The sequence below is a fragment of the Megascapheus bottae genome, chromosome 6 (genome assembly GCF_031878675.1).
Source record: "Megascapheus bottae isolate mThoBot1 chromosome 6, mThoBot2.hap1, whole genome shotgun sequence".
NCBI classification, from domain to species: Eukaryota; Metazoa; Chordata; class Mammalia; order Rodentia; family Geomyidae; genus Megascapheus; species Megascapheus bottae.
In genome coordinates this window covers 72,999,709-73,027,356 of record NC_143514.1, presented here as the reverse complement: position 1 = coordinate 73,027,356, position 27,648 = coordinate 72,999,709, and the positions used below count along the sequence as shown (strand labels likewise).

Sequence of the window (27,648 nt, the reverse complement as noted above, 5' to 3'; positions counted from 1 at the left end):
TCTGGAGAATTGCTTATCACAGTGTCTTGGGACTGTTTGAATTGTTCACACACCTCATCAGTCCTGCCTTTCTGTCTCCCTGTTTAAACCCAAGGCAAATGTTTGTAGCCCTGAATATGGCTGAAAATGCACTGAAGTGCCGTCTTCCCAAAGCTGCTATGTGATACATTTTTCTCTACCCTCATCAGTCTCTGCGTTGGACATGGAGAGGGAAGGATGCCTGGACTTTGGGCCCCAAGTCTAAAAAAACAAATTTTACACAGACTACCTGCCAACAATAATGATTCCTCCCGTGACAAATTTCTGCATTCTAGTATTGTCAAGGTTCACCACATCTCTGGAGCCCCTGTGTAATGAACAACTAAACAGCACTGTTGACTGCCTCTGACTACTGGACCACAGCAGCAGCTGGGGCTATTTCGACATTATGTATATCCCTTGTCCTAGGCCAGTTCTTTCTCTGTTTAAATATGAAGCTCAAGTCTGGAGCAGGAAGAGGGGCTGTGGTGCTTCCTTGGTCTCTTTGAGGCTGTCCTTCTGTGTTCATCACCGTCTTTCCTCTGCCCTCCATCTGCTCAGTTCTGCTTGCTGTGTTGAAGTAAGCGGCTGGCTCTGACATATAGAGCTCTAGGGAGTTGGGCATCTGGCCTAGAACTCTGGGTGACAAGAGCCCGAAACACTGTGTAGAGATCTCTATCTGGTCTCTATCTCAGAGGCTTCCCCAGCTTTTACCACCAAGGATAGAGTTGCTGAGTAGAAGGGTGGAGTTGCTGTTGTTTTTTTTTTTTTAATTTCATTGGTCGCAGGGCTTGACCTCGGGGACTGGGTGTTGTCCCTGAGTTCTCTTTTTGCTCAAAGCTAGTGATCTTCCACTTTAACCTACAGTGCCACTTCCAGTTTTCTGGTGGTTAAATGAGGGACTTTTCTGCTCAGGCTGGCTCTGAACTGCAATCCTCAGATCTCAGTCTTCTGAATAGCTAGGATGACAGGCGTGAGCCACCAGTGCCTGGCACCAGAGGTATTTTTAACTGAGTAGTTCGTAACCCATGTGTAACAAGGGTTTTACACTCCAGCTTTAAAGTGCAGAAGTCCCATAATAGGTCCAGCCATTTGTTCCTAGAGGCCACATAAAGAGACACTGTGAAGAGCAGAGAAAATGCAACTTGGTACACAACCGTCACAGCATGATAGCACTTCAATATTCTTTTTTTTTTTGCCAGTCCTGGGCTTGAGCTCAGGGCCTGAGCACAGTCCTTGGACTTTCTCAAGGCTAGAGCTCTACCACTTGAGCCTCAGCACCATTTCTGGCTTTTTTCTATGTAAATGGTACCAAGGAATTGAACCCGGCTCTTTGTTCATGCTAGGCAAGCACTCTACCACTAGGCCAAACTCCCAACCAGCACTTCAATATTCCTCAGCTATCTTTATGGGTCCAGACATTTTTCTTAGCTTTAAAGCTGGAACTAGGGGAGAAAGGCATGTATAGTTAAAGCAGTCTCAAGGAACAGGCCCTGTGACTTGATCATTAGCTCAATCTTTGTTCTTGGAAGAATTTAGGAGAAGTTGTTATTTCTTTCACTTGAGTGGAGGAGTGTGCTTTTGCCTTGTGCTGGGAGATATTTATCAGCAGATCTGGTGTTTCCTGGAGTCTGAGGTGATTGTAAATTGACTGCAGGATGGAGAGCCCAGGTCAAAAGGCACAAGAGGCAAAGGAGGAGGCTGTAGACAACTCACAGGCTCAGAAAAGCATCTTTGAAATCATCTCATAGTTCTGCTTCACTGCCCGCTGTTATTGTTGGATTATGAGAGACACAGTTTTGTTTTATTGTGTTCATTTTCTCCTTTCATCTTTTATTTCCACTAAATTCAATCTGTGCTTACTTAGATTTATGTTTCCTTGAAAAATACTTGTTTCTTGCATAACTCACTGTATGTACTGTCAGATTATACACAGATATTGCATTGTACATTTCCTTTTTTTTTTCCTGCCAAGATCACAACTTAACATCAGTTATTGGCTCTATTTACCAAAACCAATCTGGCAAATGACAGATCTTAGAAAAACTTGGATCTGAGGGAGTGACAAAAGAGCCTGTATAAGACCTTGTAGGAAGCAGAAAACAAAAGGAGCTAGAGTTTTCTTTCCTTTGGTACATCTTTCTCTTCAGTAAAGGCTTTGTACTATTTTACCAAGCCTTGAGCAAAAGAGCTCAGGGACAGCACCCACCCCCCCAAGTTCAAGCCCCACAACCACCACCACCAACAAAAGTTAGAGAGCTTCTGTTAAAGAACACAAGTAGATTTAATTTCTATCACACAACTGCATCATATAAATATATGAACATATATTTATTATTAATTATTATATTATATATACATATATAAAATTACTATATAGCTCAATATAGGTTATACAAAAAGGAAAATACTTGCCAGCCATTTTGTATACATTAGACTTATACAATTCTAACCATATATATATATATATATATATATATTTGGATTTTTTTTGCTAGTCCTGGAGCTTGAACTTAGGGCCTGAGCCCTGTCCCTAGACAATTTTTGCTCAAGGTTAGCACGCTGCCACTTGAGCCACAGCACCACTTCTGGCTTTTTCTGAGTATGTGGTACTGAGGAATTGAACCCAGGGCTTCATGCATGCTAGGTGAGTACACTATAACTAAGCTATGCTCCTGGGCCCTAACCTTTTATATTTTTATATAAAATTTAAATAAGGCATATACCCTACACATTTTAGTAGGAATTTAAATTTTATTTATCACAAGACTTAACCATTCTTAAATATACTTTGATTTTTTTGAGATTTTATTTCTTGAAAAAAATTAGTTTTATCAAGATTAAACTAAATCTTTCCTTTAAGACTTTAAAAAAAGACTTTAAAACATAGGCTTTGGTACTTTAACTTTAGTGTAAATTTTTTTGGTAAATTACAGCCAATTTAGGAACATACATAAACCTTTCATAATTTACATTCTTGAGATACAATTATACCTTCTACTACTTTCTTGAAACTTCTGGGATTTATCTTAATCCTTTCTCCCTCTGTTCTGGAACAATCTTCTAGGAAAAGTTTACAAAACCTTTTCTCCAACATCCTTCATACAAAAACTTCCTTTTTTTTTTTTCCAGTCCTGGGCTTGAGCTCAGAGCCCGAACACTGTCCGTGAACTTTCTCAAGAGTAGAACTCTATGGCTTGAGCCTCAGAACCACTTCCAGCTTTTTTCTTCTATGTGGTACTGAGGAATCGAACTCGGGTCTTTGTGAATTTTAGACAAGCACTCGACCACTAGGCTAAACTCCTGACCCATTCATACAAAAACTTTCTTTCCCCAAACAAATCCTTCCAACTTCATTCTATCTTTCCTACTTAGATCCTTCTTTTCATCCTGAGATAACTTTTATACAATGTTTCAACAAAAATGGTTTCTTTTCCCCCCCCAAAATAATAGCCTTATATTTCAATGAAGACCAAGGCAAGTGATCTCAAATTATCTTCCCAAGTAACAATTTGCACAAAACACTTTTTCCCCTAAAGCAATCAAAATCTCATTATCCAGCAATGGAACTGGGCATTATGACAGAACAAGAAATATGGGAGACATAACAATATATCTCCGTGAGATAGAGAAATGCCACACCCTGAGAGGCTCAATCCAGAGCCTTTATTACAAAGACTATGAGCAATTTAGTGTCCCAGAGAACTCAAAGCTCCAACTGCAGTTAGTACAAAGCTCATAAAGACAAAAACCATATAGTTGGTATTAGGAACTTCCTAGCAAACAAGCTAAGGCCCTGTAGCTGGAGCAATCAGAGGTGACCAAGGGTAATAATTCCCTGGATTTTCCTGGAATTTAACCATTCTTGACACACCTACAGTTCTTGGAAGTCCCCACCATCTGCCAAAATACCAAGATGGAGGTTTGGACAAGATGATATTACCTACGTCAAGTATCCATGTTTCAAAATCTTTGAGAATAAAAAAAATGGCCATATCTATAAGTTAGAAGAACAGTAAATCTTTTTTTTTTAATCTTCAGTATTCTAGCAACACTGGTTTCCAAATAACTCCACCTAGAAACAGATCCAGGAAAGTCAGTGGGGCCCTGGCATCTATTAAAATTAATCTCTACTGAGAAGGCTGAGATCGGATGAGAATTGCAGTTCAAAGCCACCTGGGGGTAGAAAGTCTGAGATTCCTTTTTTTTTTTGAGGGCTGTGGAGCTTGAACTCTGGGCCTGGGCACTGTCCCTGAGCTCTTCAGCTCAAGGCTACCACTCTACCTCTTGAGCCTCACAGCACCACTTCCAGTTTTCTAGTGATGAATTGGAGATAAGAGTCTCACAGACTTAAGTGCTGTGGCTTGCTTTGAACCTTGATCCTCAGATGTCAGCCTCCTGAGTAGCTAGGATTACAGGTGTGAGCCACCTCGCCCAGCTGAAAGTCTGAGATTCTTATCTCCAATTAACCACCAAACATCCAGAGGTGAAGTTATAGCTCAAGTGATAGAGCAAAGACAGCTCAGGGACAGCTTTCAGATTCTGAGTTTAAGCCCCAGGACTGAAGTGTGCGTACACACACACACACACACACACACACAGAGAGAGAAAGCAATCTTTGAGCCACATTAAGAGATATTTGAAGTGACTTATAGGATGAAAGGCTGGATGATTGAAAGGAACCCTTGGGCATGCTTAGTCTTTAAGGGTAACCATCTTGGAGGAGGATGTCTTGCATGCTCTTTGGAGAGAGGGAGCAGAGGGAGGGGGGAGAGAGAGAGGGAGTGCTTTCTGCAATGTTTCTATAATGTAATAGCAGCAATTACTTGGCCTCTGTTGAAATCCCTAACCTTCCCCCTGGCCCCAGTCTTGCAGCTATGGGTGACTGAGGGCCACCTGGAGTTTTAAGATAAGAATTATTTAGAGTTGAGAAAACAACACACCCCTGGGACAGCTGCTAAACCTGGGTCACACACTGTTCCTGGTTATAAACCCCGTAAAGAAATATGTGCTGTCATTCTCTGTTGTCTGAGGTGTCTCCTTATTTGGTCCGTACCTAGCCTCTCTGGTAATGTAAATTTTGTGGTTTCTGACTTTAACCACCCCTTCCCCAAACTTCCCCACTTTCCCTGTGTCCTGGAGAGCTCCTTTGCTATTGGCAATAGACAGCTCTTGACTGCCTCTTCAGTGCTTGGCATTCCTCTGTCTCCACTGGAGTGGGTACAACATTGAATTAACTAAAAGCCCTCCAACTTGGAATCTGTGTCCTTTGATCTGAGCTATTCTCTGCAACAGTCAACCTGGCATCAGTAAGGAAGAGCAGATTCACTGATAACCATCTTGTTTGGAAAACAAATTCCCCACGAACCAACTAGGTCTTATCTTAAAACAAGTGTCCAAAAAGCCAGGAGATCATCTTGTTCCTGTTCTGTTCTAGAAAGAAAGTGATCATGAAAGAAGGAATTGGGTCTATCTGGCGCCATCTTGGCTACTTGGTAGGTGAAGGTAAAGTTCCACTCCCAGCTGATAGGTGTGCCAGAATCCCTAGAGGCAGGGCCAAAGACTGGACAATAGGTTACTGGACTTGACAGACCTATATCATAAACTTGAGAAACTCTTTCAGCTCTTGAGCTCCCTGTGGGCCTGTGCCCTGACTCTGATCCTGTTTAGGCCCTGACCAGCTCGGCTGCCATTTTTTTTTTTTTTTTTTTACTATACCTCCTGTCTCCTGAATCTCCTCAGTTGATCATGGTATCTCACTTCAACTCTCCATTAGCGTTGATCTGGTTTATTGGGATTGTTTTCTGCTCTTTCTTTACTACCCTCATGGCTCAGTTTTCTAACAGCATGAAGTATATTCAAGGCTGCAAGTGTTCTGGGGACATGGGTCTGTCTGCTGTCTCGGGTTGTCTAATGAAGACTCCCAATTTGACCTCTCTCAATGTGGCTTCTCTGTATCTCCCAATCCAACTACTGTATAATATTTGGAGACCCCAGTCACATCCCAGTGCCAAGCAGGGAACTTGGGGTTCCTTGAAGCCACTGGCAAATGGCCTCAGCAATCAGGTTTCCAGAGGACAGAAGACTCCGTATGGGCAGATGGCGTTTGAGTTTTCTCTCAGGGCCCAATAGGTCTTCTGCTGCTCCAGTAGCCACAATCATGGACGCCTAACATATCACTACATCTTTTTGGAATAAAACATTTTGGAGTCATTCAGGAATCCTCCAGAGGTCAAGTAAGTGTTTTTTTTTTGTTTGTTTGTTTTTTCCCGTTTTCTGTTTTTCTTTTTGTTGGCCATGGGGCTTGAACTCAGAGCCTGCACATTGTCTCTGAGCTCTTCAGCTCAAGTCTAACGCTCTACCACTTTGTGTCACAGTGCCACTACTTGTTTCCTGGTGGTTAATTGGAGATGAGAGTCTCATGGCCTTAAGTGCCTGGGCTGGCTTTGAACCTTGATCCTCAGATCTCAATCTCCTGAGTAGCTAGAATTACAGGCGTGAGCTACCAGTGCCTAGCTGCTTTCTGGTTTTCTGAAGAGTGATCCATTAGGACTGTTGGGGTAGGAGAGAGAGTGAATGCACCCTAGGCCTTCCCATCAGGTCCTCAGTGCTGTGAGAATAGCAGAGGGCTTTGGTTTCTGTTGAGGAAGGAGCTCAGACAGATCAGGCCTACCCAACAGGCTTTAGTTTCTGTGTCTCTGTCTTGGTCCTGTCTCATTCTGTAAAGAATCCATACCCATTTATCATATGGATTCTTGTTTCCTGCGTTACTCTTTTTTTGTTTTATTTTGTTTTGCCAGTACTGGGGCTTGAACTGAGGGCCTGGGCACTATTCTTGGACTTTTTCAAGGCTGGAGCTCTACCACTTGAGTCACAGAACCATTTCTGGCTTTTCCTGTGTATGTTGTACTGAGGAACCAAACCCAGGGCTTTGTGCATGCTAAGCAGGCACTCTATGACTAGGCCATGTTCCTGGCCCCTTGTTCTTTATTCTTTAGACATCTCTATGGAGGAGGAGCCAAAGTTCCACTTGTACCCCCTTAGTGTATACTGGACAATTTGAATTGGGATTTTTAGATGACTATGGGGTAAAATTTCTAAATCTGAAATAAGAAGTTTTTGTGCAGTAAATTGGCCTGCCTTTGGGGTTGGCTAGTCAAGCCACGGCTCTTTTTGCTATATTGGGAAAGTGATCAGTGAACTACAGAGAAGCCACACCTTAAGAATCAAATTGGGAGTCTTCATTAAAATGCCAGTGTTAGGGCCAGGAGTTTGGCCTAGTGGTAGATTGCTTGCCTAGCATGCACGATGACACGGGTTCAATTCCTCTGTACCACATACATAAAAAAAAAGCTGGAAGTGGTATTGAGGCTCAAGTGGTAGAGTTTTAGCCTTGAGAAAATCCAAGGACAGTGCTCAGGCCCTGAGCCTGAGCCCAGGACTGGCAAAAAAAAAAAAAAAAAAAAAGCCAGTGTCTGCAAGTGGATTCACATCCCAAAGAACTGGTAGCCTCATATACAGCTAGAGCAAAGCTTATTTATATAACAGTGTTGTAAGGAACGAAACCTGACAAAAGTCTTTTGCATAAGCAAAACAAACCAGATAAGGACACTTAGACCTAACAAAAGTGCTATACGTAAGCAAAGCAAACTGGATGAGGACTTACACCTAACAAAGTGTTATATGTACCTAAAGCAAGCCATCCAGGAGAACAATCAGGGCAATCAAGGGCCAATTATCTAAAGGAATCAGGGCTGGGAGTATGGCCTAGTGGTAGAGTGCTTGCCTAGCATGAAGCTTGGGTTGGATTCCTCAGTATCATGCACAGAAAATTCCAGAAGTGGTGCTGTGGCTCAACTGGTAGAATGCTAGCCTTTAGAAAGTTCAAGGACAATGCCCAGGCACTGAGTTCAAGCCCCAGGACTGGCAATAAATAAATAAATAAATAAAGGAAGAAAGACCTTTTTCTTGCACTTAATAACTCATGGTACACCTGTAATCCAAAGAATGTCCTCTAGAATTCTCAGAAAGTTCTCTTCTTTTAAGAAGAATATAGGATAGGGAAGGGGGGAAAGCAAGATGCGGGGGTGGGGGGAGGGAAATGGAGACCAAGACATGAGAAAGGGTATCAATGTATGTGAAGTAATGCACCTTGTATCTGGTGACTATCATGTAACCCTTCTATTAATTACTGAAGGGACCCCTTTCTTGACTTCCCCTAAAGGCATGTCCCATCTTCATGATAAAGGAGTACTTTATCAATCAAGGTGGGGGCTGTAAAATCCCTGATAACAGCTCAGATTACAAGGGCAGTTAACCAGGTGGAGTTACCAGAATTCCTCCCCCACCCTATCCCCTTGGCCTGCCAGGAAACTCCCTCCCTTTCCCTAGATGATAGGTCAGTTCAAACCGCAAAGGTGTCAGTGGTTGCCCCAGCCATCACTCAAGTATGTTGAGATTCCATTGGCCACCTGTGTATGGCCACGCCCAACCACATGGCTGGGGCCTATAAAAGTAGCCTGTTAGATTAGGTGGGGTTGCTCTCTCACGCACATCTTAGAGACAGTCCTGACCGGTCAGTATGAGTCTCCATGCGAGGTGCGGAATAAAACTGTTTAACTTCCGCTTTTGTGTCAGACTCGTTCCTTTGATCAAGGACCCTAATATTGGGGGACTGGACCTTAACAATTACAATAAAAAATATATGGAAAAAAAGATGCTAAGATGATGTCAGTTACATTCAGTATCCATAGTTCACTTTGACCCCAAGTTAACCTTAGCAGTATGGAATTTGGTTTGTAAAGTTCTCTGGTCTTAAAATGGATAAAAGACAGAGTAAGGCCACATGGTGGGTATAGGGTTTAGCTTCATGTGACCCTCCCCTTACTCTTCCACCAAATTTACTCCTTCATCTACCCAGAAGGTATTCAAGATCAATTTACATGCTAATATGCCTTGCCAACAATGTTGGCTGTCTTTGCAGGTCCTGGAGACTGACACCCAGCTAATGTGTTTTGCTAAAAAAATGTCTAAACAAGCTGGGTGCTGGTGGCTTACAACTGTAATCCTAGCTACTGAGAAGGCTGAGATCTGAGGATCATGGTTCGAAGTCTGCTCCATGGGGAAGAGGGGAGTGCCTCTGTGGTGGGGGGGGGCAAGAAGTCTCCATGGGACTCTTATCTCCAATTAACCACTCAAAAAAACCAGAAGTGGCACTGTGGCTCAAGTGGTAGAGCTCTAGCCTTGAGTGCAGAGAGGTTCAAGGACAGTGTCCAGGGCAGGGCCCTGAGTTCAAGGCCCACAACTGACAAAAATGATTGTCTAAACATATTTTCTAAGTCTTGGTTACCTATAAAAATAAGAGATCCTGTTGGTTTGTTGGCAAGAGTATTTGTTTTTAAGTTTAAGTTTTTCTGACACTGACCATGTGGGTAAAAGTATCTCTTGTGATGAGAATTCCAGAAAACTTATGGCCACTATTCATAGTGGTGTACTTTGAGACTACTGCACACAGTGTCTTTATGTGGGTATAAATGTGTCCAAAATAATCTGGTATTTTGATACCAAAAAAATTGTCAGTAGGGTGTAAGAAAAGGTACATGGGTGGGTTTAAACTGAAACTGCAAAGTATATAAATGAATTTACTCAATATACAAAGGAAGTCATCAGTTTTGGTCATTACCACTTATTCCAAAGGACTATTACGTTGTATTAAAGAGGAACTTTAGTTCAATGGTTTTCTGAGGGTTATTTTATTTATTTTTTTATAAATAATTTTTTTTTTTGCCAGTCCTGGGCTTGAGCTCAGGGCCTGAGCACTGTCCTTGGACTTTCTCAAGGCTAGAGCTCTACCACTTGAGCCTCAGCACCACTTCCGGCTTTTTTCTATGTATGTGGTACTGAGGAATCGAACCCGGTCCTTCATGCATGCTAGGCAAGCACTTTAACCACTAGGCCAAACTCCTGGCCTTATAAATAAATTTTTATTGTGATTAATAGAAGGGTTACATTATATTCACCAGATAGAAGGTGCATAACTTCACAAACGTTGGTACCCTTTCTCATGACATGGTCCCCATTTTCCTCCCTCCCCCCTCGCCCCCCCCGGCTTATCTTGATTTCCCCCTCCTTATCCAATATCAAATAAGCAATTAAGCACATATAAAATATATCAGATAACAAAGTGAAATATTGTAACAATATGAGATAACCAAGGGATGGCAAAAGAGATGAGAGATAACAGTACATTAAGGACAACAGTCACTCATTATATGTCTTTTGTTTCCTTATCCTGGAGGTCCTTACATTTAGTGTCGTACTATTTGGCCTAATGTCTCTAGATTTTGTTCTATTGTAAATCTCTGCTAGGAGAGCCCAAGGTTTCTACTGATTATGACAAATGAGGGAGACTATTGGGCCTATGTTCCTTTGAGTCTGGCTTACTTCACTTAATATGATTTTTTTCTAAGTCTTGCCATTTCCTTACAAATGGGGAAATGTCGTTCTTTCTGACAGCAGCATAGAATTCCATTGTGTATAAATATCACATCTTGTTGATCCATCTGAGGGTTATTTTAAATGTAAATAAAAGCAAAGGGAGGGACCAGAATGAGACCTAGTGGTAGAGTGCTTGCCTAGCATGCATGAAGCCCTATTTTTATTCCTCAGTATCACATATATAGAAAAAGCCAGAAGTGGTGCTGTGGCTAAAGTGGTAGAGTGTTAGCCTTAAAAAGGCTCAAGGATGATGCCAAGGCCCTGAGTTCAAGCCCCAGGACTGGAAAAAAAAAAAAAAGAGAAATGGGGTCTTGTTACGGTGTCAGACAGATGAATGAAAAAACAAGACAAAAAGAAAAGAAAAACAACAATAAAGAAAAAACAAGGGTTGGGAATGTGGTTTAGGGGCTGGAAATGTGACTTAGTGGCTGGAAATGTGACTTAGTGGTAGAGTGCTTGTCTAGCATTCATGAAGCCTTGGTTTTGATTCCTCAGTACCACATATACAGAAAAAGACCAGAAGTGGCATTTTGGCTCAAGTGATAGAGTGCTAGCATTGGGCACAAAGAAGCTTAGGAACAGTGTTCAGGCCCTGAGTTCAAGTCCCAGGACTGGCAAAAACAAAACCCAAACAAAATGAAACAAAAATCAAAAAACCTCCTTATTTCTATTCCTGGAGTTTATTTCCATAAATTATATGCTGAGATGCACATTAGCATTGTACTTTTGTGTTCTTCTCCTCAGAATATCTTCCTTTGGTCTCACGGTATATGAATGCCTAGTTCCTGTATAATTTACTATGTTTCAGTGTATCTTATAACTAGCTTTCACATATGAGAGAAAACATGTGCCATTTGTCTCTCTGAGCTTGGTTTACCAGAGCCTGGGCTATTTGTTATTGTTGTTGTTATTGTTGGTCGTAGGGCTTGAACACAGGGCCTGAGTGCAATGCCTGAGCTGTTTTTTCTCAAGACTAGAGCTCTATCACTTTGAGCCACAGCATCACTCGTTGGTTGGAGATATGAGTTTCACAGGTACTTCTCTGCCTGGCTGGCTTAGAACTCTCAGATCTCAGCCTCCTGAGAAGCTAGCATAACAGATATGAGCCACTGGTGCCTGGCAAGAACCTGGGCGTTTAACGGGAGCATTGTATGCCACTTCGTCTCATATGGTGAGTTATCACAGTAAAAGTGAACACGGCAACACACAGACATGTTTGGATGATGATTTGTTTTATTTAGAAGAGACTCCCCTCCCCCAGGAATGTACTCCCACTACTAAGCAGGATGGCTGGCACGGAGAAGAACGACGGGAGGGGTGCATGCCAACTTAAACTAGGGGTGATGTGGGAAGAGGCCGGTCAAACCTGCCCCAGACTTTGAGCTGTGATTCTGGGTGGGTAGAGAAGGCCTCCTGGGGTCTCTGGGATAGGACAGGAGTGACCCCGGACTGCAGCTGGGGTAAGAAGACAGGTGTCAGGGAAGTTCAGCTTGGAGGAGGCTTCTCAGCACCGGGGAGCCTTCCCACTGCAGAAGTGGTTGGGAAAGAACTGGTACTTTAAACTGTAGCTTTTCTTATTTTGAGCAAAACAGTTCGCAGCAGTTTTGTCACAATGACACAGTTGTCTTCTGCAAGAGTCCTGGTTTGCTAAAAGTCAGAACAAATAGTCACAATGGTGTTTGTTAGTAGTTTATGGCTGCCTGAGAGAAAGAAGGCTCAGCCCCAGCTCCACATATTTCCTTCTCTCTGACCAGAGACAAGCACTGGGTTCCAGATTCTTCTGGCCTTTGGGTAGGTAGTTCCTCCCTCCCTGCCTCCCTCCCTCCCTCTGTCAGTCACCATCATGATACCCTTGGCTAAACAGGTCATCATCCTGTGTCATCCGTCCTTGGTGGCCACTTGGCCTCACTCAGTCTTTTCCTAGAGTTCTGTTGGACCTTTCTGCTTCCCTTCAGGGCCTTTGGCCATCCAGTGAGTGAACATTACACAATTCTCTCAGGCCAGACTATGGCCTGAGCTGCCCATTCACATGTCCAGTTGTGTACCAGCCATTCACTGGACATTCTGTTGGAGCCTAATCCTGTACCTGCTCCAGGGAGACCTGCTCCCGCTCCCTACCAGAACCTCTCCTGCATTCTTTCCCTCCCTGTACCATCCACACCTCACAGGTCACAGATAACAACTCACTATGTCCATGGCAGTCCCTCAACTCCAGTGATTCTCCTCCAGCACTTGAACTCTGTCCAGACTACCATTGTTTATGCCAAGCTGTCACTCTCTTTTGCCAGCATTGTGGCAGTAACTGCTCACCAGTCCTCTTCCATGTTTATTGTTTTAGGTCAAAATCCAGGCACTGGCCAGAAAGACCTGATTTATCCAACCTTTCCTTGTTCAATTTCCTCCTCCACCAATTTCCAACACCAATTCCTCCTCACATATCCATTGGGGCTACTGTCCCCCAGGCTACCTCTCGGCCCCCAACTTCCTCTTTCCTGTTTGCCTTTCTCCTGTCTGGGCTTAAATGTCAAGCTCTGCAGGAGGCACTGGGGGTGTCTGGCTGTGCTTTGTCTCTTGGTTTACTTCCTGTTGGATCTGTTCCCACCTGGGTCCTCATTTCTCAGCTTGAACTCCACTCTGAGGTTCTCAAGTGGGCTGGTGCCAGCAGACTGCATGGTAAACGGTCAGCAAAACTTTTAAGGGAAACTTTGGTGCTGTCATGGGGCTCTTTCTTACCAGAACAGATGAGCTGGCCCCGTTTCTGGGTAAATTTGTACCGTAGAAATTTCGTTCCGCATCCACGTTTCTCCAGGCGGCCGTAGCAACAGTCGTGGGCAGCACAACACCTGGTGGAAGGACGTCCCGTTGGCATTGTCTTCTTACCCAGAGCCTGCTGGTTCATTATCTCCACCGCCCACCCTCAGCCCTGGGCAGGGCCTCAAGGACTCTGGACTAGTCTGCACCACAGACCGAATGCTTTTCTAGCCCAGACCTGGCAGCTCCCGTTTCCTGCTGGGTCCAGAAATGAGTGGAAGAAAAGGAGAGCTGAATGGAGGGGAAGGGGAGTAGAACTCACCTATCTGTTGCATCTTTGGGGGCTCCTTTGCCACCCACACCACAGTGGCAACCATAGGCACCATAACTGATCTCGCCTCTCTTTCCCGTCTTTAAAAGGATCATCGCCCAGAACTCTGCCAGACTCCCGTGGGCCTGCATTACACCTGAAAGTACATCGAGAAATGGCTTGGTGATAAGGACTCTATTGGTCATTCTCTCTGCCCCTCTCTGCTATTCTCCCACTCCCACAGATGGCCTCTTCTCCTCCCACCCACATGGGGCTGCTGCAGTGGAGGGAAACTGAGGAAAGGATGTCTCTACTCCTGGATTGCTCCTGAGCTCAGCATTCTGAATCAGCTCTTACCACAGGCCATGAGCACAGCTAGCAGCAGGAGGGTCTTCATAATGATGGTTCTCTAGGGGACAAGTGGAGAGGGATTAGCCTGGGCTCTTCTTTCTCCTCCCCCCCACCCCCCCAGTCATCCCATCTTCTGCCTGGTCTCTGTTGCCCAGCTAGACAACCCTGAGGCTCACAGACCTGCCCCTGAACCCAGTCCTGAGGAGTACGTCTGTCCTACAGAGTGCACACAGGTGACCTCCCGCAGTGTCACACACATCACCCCTCCTGGCTCTTCCAGCTCCATGGAGTGGCTTTGCACACATGCATCCCCAGACCCAGGGTGCAGTAATGAGACTTCTGTCCTTCCTTCTCTCACCAGAAACTCCTGGGAGGCTGGATGCAGGCTCGTGCCTGGGAGCTAGCGGGAGGGTCCTGAGCTCAGAGGTTGAATTTATTTTCCCATGAAGATATCTCATCTTTGAACCCACACTGGATTTGGGACTTGGGGATTCTATCCATGAATCTGATGCCCAAAGTTTTCCTCCTGAAGTAAGACTAAGATCCAGGCTTCCCAACCCCATGCACATGTCACCCCCAACTCACATGCTTGCACACACACACACACACACACACACATGCTCACAAGCAGACATGTACACATACCTAGTGAAAGGCAGCAGGGGGCAGGGTTTCTGGGTTGCTACCTCTCATAGGACACTGGCACAGATACTTCCTCCAGTGACTTATTTTTCCTGAACTCTAACTGCCCTTAAATAGCTTCTCCTTCTGAAAGTTTAGGGGTGGGTGAGGCCCTGCATGAGGTATTGGGGGTGTGGCAGATTATCAGACTCAGGAATTTGCATGCCCATGCTCCTGGCTAGTTCCTCCCTCTGCATCAGCTGGCCAAAAAAAAAAAAAAAAATTGAAGGTTGGAAAATCTTTCCTGCCATGAGTTTACCAGAACCAATTTCAAGTGGTTTTGCAATCTTTTCCAGTTCCTGACAGAGTAGATTTTCATAATGAGCGCTGGTGACAGCCTCTCACTTCCCTCCCTGTAGTCCCTTTCCAGGGTGGACAACTCCTCCCGCCCTTTTGTTTTGTTTGTTTGTTTTTGCCAGTCCTGAGGCTTGAACTCAGAGTCTGAGCACTGTCTTTGGGCTTTTTTCTTCAAGGCCAGCACTCTACCACTTGAGCCACAGCACCATTTTTGGCTTTTTCTAGGTATATGGTACTGAGTAATCGAACCCGGGTCTTCATGCATGCTAGGCAAGCACTGTACCACTAGGCCAAACTCCCGGCCCAACTGCTCCATTCTTGAGGTCAATAAAGTGGCTTATTGAGCAAGGGGCATTCCTTCCTTCTGTCAAATGTGGTGCTGGGGAATAGGAAAGGGGACTTTCGGTGTGATTCATTGCATCCGTCATTCGTTCACAGCACGTGTAGACTCACCTGAAGCTCTAGGACCTGTACAAATACATCATGGGAGGTGATACAGATTGTACCTGGGCCCTGCTGTTGGGGACCCCACAGTGCAGTTCAGCAGGAATGAGTAGATTCTCTTTCACCCTAGCTGGGGCCAGAGACACCATCTTCTCTTCCTCTGTCATTCTCTTCCTCTGTCATCCCATTTGAGTCCTCAAAGTCTCACCAAATGCTGCCTCCATCCCACGTCCTGTCCTGCCCTGTTTGGAGGCAGCCCCGTTCACCTTCCCTGGAGCCATCAGTTCTTTATTGTTCTGTTTTCAGAGACACGGTGACTTTAGTTCCTAAAGTAAATATCCTTATTTTTTTTTCCTGCTTTCCAATCTGTGTGAAAAACTTGGCTTGTGTGGGCCTAAGGAATCCACCTGACCACGAATCTTAAAAATATCACTACCAGCTGGGTGGCCCATCTCCTGTCATCCTAGCTTCTCAGGACGCTGAAATCTGAGGATCATGGTTGGAAGGCAGCTGGGGCAGGAAAGTCGGTGAGATTCTTCAGTGAAACATCCAAAAGCTGGAAGTGGAGATACGGTTCAAGGGGTGGAAAGCTAGCCTTGAACACAAAAGCTCAGGGACAGAGCCCAGGCTGCAAGTTCAAGCGCTAGGATCACATACACATTCTTTTCCTGACAGGAAACATAGGAGCATGGGAGGGAAGAGCCCTGTTCCAGCCAAGGCAGAGCAAGCCAGGGGCTACTTCTGGCCTTTCCGTGTCCCTCAGGGAGGGCCCTAAAGTGGATGGAGACTTGTCACGATGTGGAGGACAACTGAAAGTACTCCTCCCACCCCCTCCCACCTCAGGCCCAGTGTGAGTAAGACATAGGAAGCTGTTTTCTATTAAGCTGTTGGGAGTTGAGATTCAAAATGATTGCAAAATGATGTCGTTTTTACTAAGCTACTCAGGAATATCCCCTCTTGAAAATGCATTTCTTTTTGACATGATGTAGATGAAAGAGAACTACTTCTCTCCCCGGGCTACTGGGGGCAGGAGTGAAACGTTGTCAGGGTACTGTGAAATGCTATTAAAGCCCTGTTGATGATAATTAACCTTTATTGTAAGCAGCCTAGATTTATTTGTTTATTTATTTGTTGTTTGTTTGTTTCTGTGCCTGTACTGAACTTGAACTCAGGGCTAGGGTGATCTCCCTTAGCCTTTTCCATTCAAGGCTGCTGCTCTGCCTCGCAAGCCACACATACCTCCATTTCTGGCAATTTGCTGATTAACTGGAGATAAAAGTCTCCTGGATTTGTTTTTCTGGACAGGCTTTGAACCAGGATTCTCCCCTCTTAGAATTCTGAGTAGATAGGATTACAGGCCTGAGTCAGCAACACTGGCTGCAAGCAGCTCGTTAAATGTTCATTTTTCCTTTAAGTAGGCTGACATGCTGGGAGTTGGATGAATTGATTTGCCTTCCTCCCTTCCTCTCTCCTATTTATTCCTTTCTTTCTTCCCTTCCCTCCTCCTCTCCCTCCCTCCCTTTCTCTCTCCTTTCTCTCTCTTTCTTTCCTTCCTTCCTTCCATCCTTCCTTCTCTCTTTTTGCCAGTCCTGGTGTTCAATTGAACTCGGCTTGGGTGCTATCCCTGAGCTCTTCTGCTCAAGTCTAGCCCTCTGGCACTTGAGCTACAATGCTACATCCAACTTTTTCTGTCATTTTATTTCCTGAGATGAAAGTCTTGAATGTTACTGCCCAGGATCCTCAGCTCTTAGCCTCCTGAGTATCTAGGATTATTAGCCCCTGGCTCATGATTTGGTTTTCTCAGTGAGTGATGTTAGATCCTCCGCTGGTGTTCTGGCTTCTGAGGGTGAAGGACCTGTCGCCCGCCTGCCTTTCATCAGCACCAGCTGCTTTGCCTATCCCACAGCCACCTTGAAGGAGAAACACAGCAAATGCAGCTGCCTGCTGCTCAAAGCCACCCCTGGTTTCTGATGGCACTGTCCTATCAAACAGCTCGCACCAAATTTCTTTTACGGTTGCAGCCTTTGGGGGACTCTGGATGGCCTGCAGCCATTTCTACCATGTCTAGAGCTGGCAGTTTTCCCCTGGTGACTCATAAAGGGGAAAAACCCAGTCTTTCTTTTGCATAGGGGACTGCCCTGATTAATGATCCCAGGGGAACCATGCCATGAGTGGTACGGTCATCTTTGTCACACTTGCCTTTTTGGCCTCAACAGGCTTTTAGCTACTTGGTGAGAGCCCTTTTCTGAGCCTCTCCCTTTCTGCCACCTGGTTGTGTATCACCAGGCCCAAGAAAGGTTTCTTTTGAGTGGCTTTTTCTGGCCCGCTGGTCTTTGTCATTCATGGAGTAAGCAGAAGCTGCCTCTGTTTGACAGCGGGGACTTTGGTGGCCAACTTGGCCCCAGAGCCAGCACCTGTCTAAAGAGGCAGCCATTACCCTGGAGGTGGTGATAACAACAAAGGGGAAGCCAGAATGTCAGAGACAATGAGAGGTGCTGGAAGGAGAGAGGAAGAAGAGAGGTGGAGAAATAAGGCTGAAGAAAGACAGAAGGCTGGAGGGTTGTGGGAAAAGCTCTCAAGGGCTGTAACACGTTGTGACACTAGAGGGCGCTGTCCACCGCTGATTGCTGCTGTCCACTGCCCGGGCTACTGCCAGAAATGAAAAACAAAAACAAAAAACCCACTACAGACCCTGGGCTTCCAGGACCCCAGCTTCTCCTTGCCTAGCTGAGCTTCTCCTTGTTTATGCTGCCATCCTGCTAGACCTACACAAGGCCCCCAGCTGGCTGATTCCTAACACTTTGGGGATTGAATTGTGTCCCCTCCTGCCCTAACTTCCAGGCACGTGTGAATGGGATGCTCTTTGGAATGGGGGTCTTTGCAGGAAAATTAGCTAGGGTGAGGCCATCAGGGTGGAAACGAATCCTATAAGAGTGGTGTCTTTACAGAAAGGAGGAATCTGGACTCAGAGTTGTGTGCAGGAGTGCACTGGAGAACGCTGGGTGGAGGAGGGCAGAGTCAGGGCAGGGGTCCCCCAGGGTGAGGCGACCGGGGTTTCCAGCACTACGGTACTGCAGGTAGAGGGCGCATTCTCCACCTCAGCCTTCAGAAGGAGCCCATTGGATGGTGATCTCTGCCTGCAGGGCTCGGAGGGGCTTAGCTGCTGCTGCTGGTGCCATTTCTAGAACTTTGGTGAATGGACCAGTAGAAAGCCAGCAAACTAACGCATCCCTGCATGCAAGGCCACCTGGGTTGCACCCCACAGCAGCCCATCTATGGGTTTAACCCCACAAGGGGGTTTAGGGGTCTCATTCCCCAAGGGGAATCATCCCCACAGCCTTAGGAGGAGTTGTTGTTTCAGTAGGCAGAGCTGCCTTCCCCTCCCATGTTGTTCCAGTATCAGGTCCAAGCACTGGGCAGAATTGTTCCTGTAGTCCTGGGCTCTAGGGATCTCAGTGTCTCTTTGTGCATCATCCTTAGGAAGACTTTTTCTGGGAATTCAAAGTCTATGATTTGGCCTCCTGGTTGCCTTCCTTCACCTGACTTCAGATCTAAGCCCCTGGACATGCTAGAGCAAAGCAGGTGTCCACTTACAGGACTGACATTTTAGTGGAAGATGACTTATGAAGATGGAGGGGAAAACAGAAAACCAGATATTCCATGAACACCAAAGGCACACAACTTCCCAACAAAACATTCATAACCAAATCCAACTGCAGATCAAAAAGATCACACCTTTTCCAGGCACTGGTGGGTCATGCCTATAATCTTGGCTACTCAGGAGACTGAGGTCCGAGGATTGCAGTTTGAAGCCAGCCCAGGTAGGAAAGTCCATTAGGTTCTTATCTCCAATTAATTGCCAGAAAAGAGCTACAGTTCAAGTGGTAGAGTCCCCAGGCCAAATTCAAGCTTCAGGAGCAGCATACACATACACACACACACACACACACACACACACACACACACACACACAGACACACACACACACACACAGACTCAACATTCTTTCATAATAAAACCTGATGTAGAAATAACATGCCTCAGATTACAAAAGCTATAAACGAAAATCCCACAGTATCTTAACATTAAAACAAATTTATTGTTATAATGGTTATGCACAGAGGGATTATAGTTGCATAAGTCAGGTAAAGAGTGCATTTCTTTTTGAACAATGCCACCCCTTCCCTTAGCTCTTCTCCCAGTTTTTCTCTCTCATCCCCACCCACAAGTTGCATAGTTCATTTTCATTTAGCAAGAGAAACTCGGCAAAAAGAAAGAAAGCAAAGCCAAATTGGAAAAAAAAGGATTCAAATTATCCATGTTTGCAGATTACAGTATTTCATACATAAAAAATTTCATACATAAAACCTTCAAAAGCCATTAGAATTTATAAATGAATTCATCACAGCTCCCTAGGATAGAAAAGTAATATATGTAGTTTTTTTAAAGAATTTATTAATATTGATTTTTACATCATATTTCAAAGTCATGCTTAACAAACAAATGTTTAGTATGTAGTTTTTGTATAATGAACCAATTAAGAAAGAAATGAAGAAAGAACTTCTAAATCGATACTTATAAAAAAGGTATATATTTAAGTTACAGAGAGTGGAAGGTCTGAACAAAGGAAATTCTAAAGCACAGATGGCCAAAGTCATAGCAGACACAGGAACACAGAGAGACAGCCTGTTTGTGGATACGAAGTATTGATTGTTATTAGGATTTCACTCAGCAGTTTTCTCCTTTTTTTTTGTCCTCCTCTAATCTGTGACAATCTTTTATATATATTTGTCTGAGACAATCTTGAAGTATTGGTCAAGTTTCTATGGAATGCTTCTTTATGAAGATTTGTCTGATGTGTTCTCACGGACAGACTGAAAGATGTGCATTATTGGCAAGAATGCTACAGAAATGACATTGGGTTCTTGGCACTGAATCTAATCAGCAGTACAAAGAATGAATAAATCTCCGTGTGTGTGTGTGTGTGTGTGTGTGTGTGTGTGTGTGTGTGTGTGTGTGAGAGAGAGAGAGAGAGACAGAGAGAGAGAGAGAGAGAGAGAGACAGAGAGAGAGACAGAGAGAGAGACAGAGAGAGAGAGAGTGAGTGTAGGTATTGGGACTTGAACTCAGGACTTTACACTCTTGCTTGGCTTTTTTCCTCATGGCTAAGGCTCTGTCACATGAGTTACATCTCCACTTCAGGCTTTTTGCTGATTATTTGGAGATAAGAGTCTCATAGACTTTTCTGCCTGGGCTGGGCTGACTTTGAACCTCAACCCTCAGATCTCAGTCTTTTGAGTGGAAAGGATTACAGGCATGAGTCACTGACATCTGGCTCTCATGACCTTTTAAATTCGGTGCTGGACATCAAACTCAGACCTAAAGAATGTTGGGCATCATTCTACCACTGAACCACATTCCCAGCCCTGGCTCCTCTTTCTTGATGTTCACTTTAATTACTTGGCTATGGGGGTATCTGCCAGATTTTTCCACTGTCGAACTAGTGTGTGTGTGTGTGTGTGTGTGTGTGTGTGTGTGTAAATCTCCTGGAGGGAGCTAGTTTGAGATAATGTAATTATCCCATCCTTATTATACTTCCTTCACTCTAATTTCAGCATTTTATCACTGACTAATAGTTTCTGGCTGCAACAATTATTATTTGGTCTTTTTCTGGCTCCCTCAGTCCTTCCGAGTGAAGCATTTGAATTTTTCTGTAGGAGAAAGAGCTTTTCCTTGTTTCAAGTCAAGGTAAATTAATGTACTATGGTTTGGATAAGTGCTTGCCAAAGACTTGTGTGTGGAAGGCTTTGTCCCCAGCTGAGGATGCTCCTGGGATGGGGTGGCTCTGAGGTGGAGGAAGTGAGGTCCCTGGGGGCTCATTGTAATGAGCAACCAAGGCTCTTGGGGGCATGTCCTCTAAAGTGAGGGGAAGTAAAGTCTTGAGGGCGTGGGGAGCCATGGTGGGGATATCAAGACCCGGATTCCTCATCGATCTCTGCTTCCTGCTCATTATGGGGGGAGCAGCAGTTTTCACCTTGAGCTCTTACCATGATGTGCTTTCTCCCCACAAGCCCAGAAATCCACGGGACAAGTGATTATGGAGTGAAACTTCCAGAACTAAGAGCCATCGTTAACCTTTTCTCTTTTTTAATATTTCTTTGTTTTTAAATGTCTTTTGAGACAGCCTCTGGCTATGTATCAAAACTGGTCTCCAAGTCACAGTCTCTGCTTCTGTCTCTTGAGTGCGGATTACAGGGCATGGACCAACAAGTCGACCTTTAAACCTTTCCTCTTTATAAGCTAATATGTCAGGTGTATTTGCTATGGCAACAGAAAGCTGGCTGACACAGCAGCTATGTGAAATGTTGCCATGTGAATCAAGTTGAGAGCTGCTGAGAGGGAACTTACTTTCTATCCATTTTCTTCTTCCTACCCCATGGCCTTGTTCTCTCCCCTGTTACTCTTAGTTATCTACTGTTGTGTAATAGATCACCATAAATTTAGCAGCTTAAAACAGCCTAGATTTAGTGCCTCAGAGACAACATTGACTGGGCGTTGTTCTCTACTCCTCTGCTTAGGCCTGTCCCTAAAGGGACCAGGTCCTGTCCTGAGCTCTTGGAGGCCACTTTTTCAGACTTGTGCTCCCCTAGCTCCTCCCAGAATTGTGTGAGGTGTTTCCCAGAAACAAACCACTCACCCTCTCCAGTCTAGGGACACTTGGCCTGGGAAGTGCTGTCTGGAGGCATCTCAGGAGCAGGAATCCCGCGGTACATTTCTCTCTCCCTCCCTCCAAGCACCTTCCCCTCTCCCTCTCCCTCTCCCCCTCCTAATCCTTCTCCCCCCTCCTTGTCTCCCAGTCTTTCACTTTTATACATACACATACACTCTCTCTTTCACACAGACACACACATACTCATATACACACTATTCTTTAACTTTTAGACCCTTATGGTTTGAGGTAAAATAGAACTAAAGTGCAGAGTTCCGCATCACCTTTGTGCCCAAACACACTGCCTCTGGCCACTCTGCCCTCTGCTCCCACGGGGCACACACAGGCATCCCTATCAAAGGAAGCCCATGGTCTGCATCAGGGTTCAGTCCTGGTGGGTGTTGAACTGTCTGTGGCTCTTGGTCCATGTGGGTGACACGGGTCCACTCTCACAGCAGCATGCACAGAACTTTCCCACTCTCCACACTCCTGTGTGTCCTACCTCCCCCAAACACCCGGCGCCAGCCATCTTTCTGTTACTGTAAGAAAACACCTGGGATCAACACCTGGGAAGGAGGAAAGATTTATTCCCAGTTCACAGTTTTAGAGGTCTGGGATCCCTTGGCTCCATGGCTCTGGGCCTGTGGCAAAGCAGAAATTCAGGGCCTGTGGTGGTGGTGGTGGTGGTGGTGGTGTAGGAAAAACTGCAATGAAGCAGAGAAAGGGGGAGGGGCCAGGGTCTTTTCCTAAGGGCCTCACTTCCTTCCTCTAGCCTCCTGGCTCCTAAAGCTTGCACTGCCTCCTCACGGTGCCCAGCCTTTGCTGCATGGCCTTTTTTTTTTTTTAATACTTTATTTGCATAACAGTTGTATCATTTTCCTTAAAATTAATTTTATAGTAATTAATAGAGGGGTTACAGTTCTATTCACCAGATAGTAGGGGCATTACTTCTCACACATTCATACCCCTTCTCATGTTTTTGTCCCCATTTCCCTCCCCCACCCCTACCCTCATCCTTGTTTCCCCCCCTTCCCTTTCCTATTTCAAATAAACAAATAAACGTATATATAATATACCAGATAACAAGGTCAGATACTGTAACAATATGAGAATAATCAAGGGGCAACAAAAGAGATGAGAAATAACATAGTACATTAAGGACAACAATTACACATTATAAAGCTCTTGTTTTCATATCCTGGAAGTCCTTTCTTTTAGCCTCATCCTATATGGCCTATGTATCTAGATTTTAAGCTATTGTAATCCTCTGCTAGGAGAGTCCAAGGTATGTACTAATTATTACAAATGAGGGAAACCATTGAGCCTATGATCCTTTGGGTCTGGCTTACTTCACTTAATGTAATTTTTTCCAAGTCCTTCAATTTCCTTACAAATATGGTGATGTCAATTCTTTCCGATGGCAGCATAGAATTCCATTGTGTATAAATACCACATCTTCTTGATCCAACCATCCACTTAGGGGCATCTGGGTTGGTTCCATATCTTTGCTATGGTAAATAATGCTGCAATGAACATCGTTTTGCTAGTGGATTTAGTATGTCTTTGTTTCTGGACAATTGGGTAAATGTCAAGTAGTGGAATTACTGGATCATAGGGGAGCTCTATGTTTAGTCTTTTGAGGAACTGCCATACTGCTTTCCATAGTGGTTGAACAAGTTTGCACTCCCACCAACAGTGTAGTAGTGATCCCTCCTGGCCACGTCCCTTTCAGCATCTGTTGTTATTAGATTTCTTGATCCTGGCCATTCTAACTGGAGTGAGGTGGGATCTCAGAGTTGTTTTGATTTACATTTCTTTTATGGCCAGAGATGTCCAGCGTTTCCTCATGTGTCTGTAGGCCATTCTTGCTGCATGGCCTTTGACGGACATTTCAAAATCCAAGCAGAGTAGCTGGAAACGTGAAATCTCCACACTTTTGCCTTTTCCAGAATGTCAAGAATTTTTTTTTTTTGACAGTTGGTAAGTTTCTGTTGAGCCTTTTAGATTACAACATGAAGTAAAAGGAAAAAGTACTCCTCAACCAGTATTTTACACAGCTACACCAAAATAGTTTAGATACATGGGACTGCATTTCTCAAAAACTGATATCAAGTATAAACATGTCTTAACTCCTTGGGTTTTCCAGTTGACTATTCCAACCTAAATTTCAAGAACAAGTTCTGTCATTGCTGATTTCTTCAGATCTGAAGCACTGTTTTTTAATCAATGTCCATTATTTCCACTTCAAAAATGAGTTTTGCATTTGGTGGAATTTTGGCATCAGGCTGTTTTTTCTTCCCATAAGCCCATTCTGGTTCAATCTCCAATGGAGCCCTTTCTCCGTAACGCATAGTCAAAAGGGCTTCACCCCACCCTCTGATAGCTTTACCTACTCTAACCATAAAACTTAATGGCTTGGCACTTTTCTTCTTCTTTGAACTTGTTTGACTATTAGTATCAAAAACAGTGTAGTGTTGCTGTGCACGAGCAGTGAACAATAGCTCCCTTTTTGGGAAAGTTCATTTTATCTCGCTTTTTTAGAATAGATTTTGCGTATTTTGGTGGACCTTCATTCAGAGTCTCTTCAGACTTGGTTTGTTTGGGTTTATCTTCATTAAGTTTCACATTTTTCACTTGCTCAGACACACTACGTATACTTTCAGTGCCTTTGAAACGCTTGCTTTCAAAAAGGTGGTTATAGGCTATAACCAAATAGTCCTTATTAGCTGTCTTGGCTACATTTTTAATGTTTCCTAATAATTTATGCTCTGACAGAAACGAATCTGAACCATTATCCTGCAGAAACTGTTATGCCCAAGTCTCAGGACGACCACCAAGAGACCACCGAGAGTCAGACGTTCCGAAATGCAAAAGCAAAGTTTATTGCGGGTTACGAGCCAGGCAAGGAACTTGTCCACTCGCACCCCAAAGCAGTGACGCAGTGAGGTGGGGGGAGAAGTTGACAGTCAGGGTTTACACAGTCTTTTTAAAGGCAAAAACCACAGGTTTACACCCATCAGGTGGTCGGATGAGATAAGATAGGGATTAGGGAGCTTCCCAGGCTGGTGGGTCCCATTCAACTGTCAGAGAGTAGTTTTATGGTTTGGGAAACAAATGCTATACAATGCTATACGTGCAGTCTAATTTTGACACAAACTAGGTTAGTTCCTGGAGCTTCTGGACACCTGTGTGAACAAGGGCTGACTACGGTTCAGAAGTTCCTGTTTGTGCAGCCTCTGGGTCCTTGGAGATTTTTTGAATCAGAGTTTTCTTTTTATTCTGCTTACTGGAGGGGAATAATTTTGGGGTCTGGGGGTAGTTATTTTTCATCTCTACATCCTGAACAGCTTACATAAACAACAAGACAGTTGCTGCTTCAGAATGGGGGTGCTTTTTTAGCTCTTCAAAACTTGATCATGTCTTTCTTGGGCAGCTGCTCACTGCATAGCTGCTCTATGGTTTATGCCCGCTGTGGCATGGTATCTGCCATTTTCCCCCATTGGCACAGCCATCCTGCTGTTGTGCCCAGGATTGGGGGTGCCCAAAGACCACCAAGGAGCAGAATCCGATGTAAGCACAGGAGAGTCCTTTATTGCAAGCTTGAACTCGGTCCTCTGTGCACTTGGTTGCCCCGTGATGCTAAGAGGCCCTGAGCTCGGTTTTACAGCAGCTTTTATAATGCTAGGTAAACAAGTCTAGGGGAAGTCCAGCTTAACATACACATATCTGGTTGACATTTAGGTTTTGAACAGAACCGCATAGTTGGTGTGTCCCATCCGGCAAGATGTCAACTAGGGCCAAGAACCTAGAGGGAGGAATGAAAGGGACAGGAGACACGAAGAAGGCAGCAAGACAAGCGTTCTGACCAGGCTGTGAATTTTATTTTTCACACAGGGGTTTATATGCCTCTTCAGGAGAGGCAGGAGGGGGCTGGGGTACTGCTCAGGATAGGAGGTCCTTTGGTAGGGTGTTTGCATATCAATGGGAGCAGGCATGTGTTGCTTAGTGACCTAATTACAAAATGTTGCCCTTAGGGCAAGGAACTATGCAGGCACATTCTTAGCTAAGAATTCAGGGAGGGGGAGAATGTGCTCGACATTGGTGCATTCTGATTGGCTCACAATTCAAATTTCAAAATGGAACTGTGAAAGCTTCCTTCTTGGTGGGTCAGTCAGGAGGCGATGCCTTCTTGTGATTTTTCCAGAAAGGGTCGTGCCATCTGGAGGTTAAGATGGCCACTTGGTTCTAAGATGGAGTCATTTTGGCTCTACACCCACTCAGCTCCCAGAATGTAAAGAATTTTGTGAGGGTTGGGATCATACAGGCTGCGGCATCTTTATCCTGGCTTCTTTCCATTAGGAGTATTGATTTTAAAGTTCTGCTACGTCTTCTGGAGATTTGATGTCATTCTTTCTTTGGGGGGGGGGGGTGGTCAGTCGTGGAGCATGAACTTGGCCTGGGCACTGTCCCTGAGCTCTTCAGCTCAAAGTCAGTGCTCTATCACTTCTGGTGGTCAAGTGGAGATAAGAGTGTCATGACTTTCCTTGTCCAGGCTGGCTTTGAACCAGATCCGCAGATCTCAGCCTCCTGATTATCTAGGAAGGCATGTGCCACAAGTACCCGGCCGCTTTTTGTTTTGTTTTGCTTTTTGGTCATGGGGCTTGAACTCTAGGCCTTCCTGCTGCCCCTGAGCTCTTTTGCTCTATTTGAGCTCTCTCCTCTATTACACCTAGTCAATAAGTTATTGCTTTGTATCAGTGTTTCGTGACTTAGTCATTTAAACAGGTATGTAAAGATATCCGTTGAAATGTGCAGTTCTCTATTGACATGTGATGCTGAGGGCCGGTTCTTATTTTTATTTGTCCTTTGTGTATCTCCTTTGGTTCTGATGTGGTTGGGTGACAAGTTCATGAACATTCTCCATGACTGAACTCCAAGCCCCCAACGGAAGGACTTTCGCGTCTCAGATCCCAACCAGAGACTGGGGCATATCAGCGTCTCAGGAAATCATATTTCAATAAACAAGAGCAGTGCATTTTTAGCCAAATGTCTCCACTGTGGAGGAGGGGTTCCGGAAGTATCTGTGTATCTACCGTCGCCCTTGTAACTCCTATTTTCCTCTAGCCCGGGTCTGGCATGTGTGTGTGTGTGTGTGTGTGTGTGTGTGTGTGTGTGTTTATGTCCCATCCTGTCTCATCTGCAGATTCTGTTGTTCCTGCTTCTGAGGGGCCCTGGTTTCTCAGATACTGCAGACACTTAGCAATTTGTCAGATGGCACAGGAGACTGTCTGATGACACAGGGCCAAAGCAAGAGGCAGGTGGCTGCTTCAGGCTGAAGGGATTAGGGAGAGCTTTTGAAGTGGATAAGGCTGTGACCTGGATAACAAATGCCTGCCTCCAGTCCACCCCATGGGAATGCCCTAAGTGACTGTCCGGGCCCCTGTGGTGAAGGCACTGAGACCTGGGGTAACATGTGGCTGGGTATGGGCAGAAGTTTCTCTTTGCCACCTGCAGGCCTCTCTTCCTTTCAGCTCCCACTGTGGGCTTTAGGACTCTAGAACCCACCAGGCTGCGCTTTCTCCACCCACAG

At 44.8% G+C, this 27,648-nt stretch overlaps 1 protein-coding gene and 1 pseudogene across 1 annotated transcript; both read right to left on the bottom strand.

The window, feature by feature from the left end:
* Positions 1-11,726: 11,726 nt before the first annotated feature.
* On the bottom strand, positions 11,727-14,679 carry Pla2g2a (phospholipase A2 group IIA). The gene is made up of 5 exons (XM_090335689.1): positions 14,573-14,679; positions 13,934-13,985; positions 13,589-13,733; positions 13,249-13,358; positions 11,727-12,162 (listed from the first exon to the last, which is right to left on the bottom strand). The coding sequence occupies exons 2-5, from the start codon at positions 13,971-13,973 to the stop codon at positions 12,020-12,022; spliced, it is 438 nt and encodes a 145-aa protein (XP_090191815.1). The 5' UTR covers positions 13,974-13,985; positions 14,573-14,679; the 3' UTR covers positions 11,727-12,019.
* Positions 14,680-24,254: 9,575 nt separating this feature from the next.
* LOC150062388 (peptidyl-prolyl cis-trans isomerase FKBP3-like) lies at positions 24,255-25,548 on the bottom strand (annotated as a pseudogene).
* Between the last annotated feature and the right edge of the window lie 2,100 nt (positions 25,549-27,648).

What these genes read in the sequence shown, in the direction of transcription:
- Pla2g2a (XM_090335689.1), bottom strand. Translation starts at nt 13,973, where the DNA reads ATGAAGACCCTCCTGCTGCTAGCTGTGCTCATGGCCTGTG. An exon ending in AGCTGTGCTCATGGCCTGTG is followed by an intron (nt 13,734 to 13,933) that starts GTAAGAGCTGAT and finishes ATGTACTTTCAG; the next exon opens with GTGTAATGCAGGCCCACGGG. An exon ending in GGGCCAGCTCATCTGTTCTG is followed by an intron (nt 12,163 to 13,248) that starts GTAAGAAAGAGC and finishes TCTGACTTTTAG; the next exon opens with CAAACCAGGACTCTTGCAGA.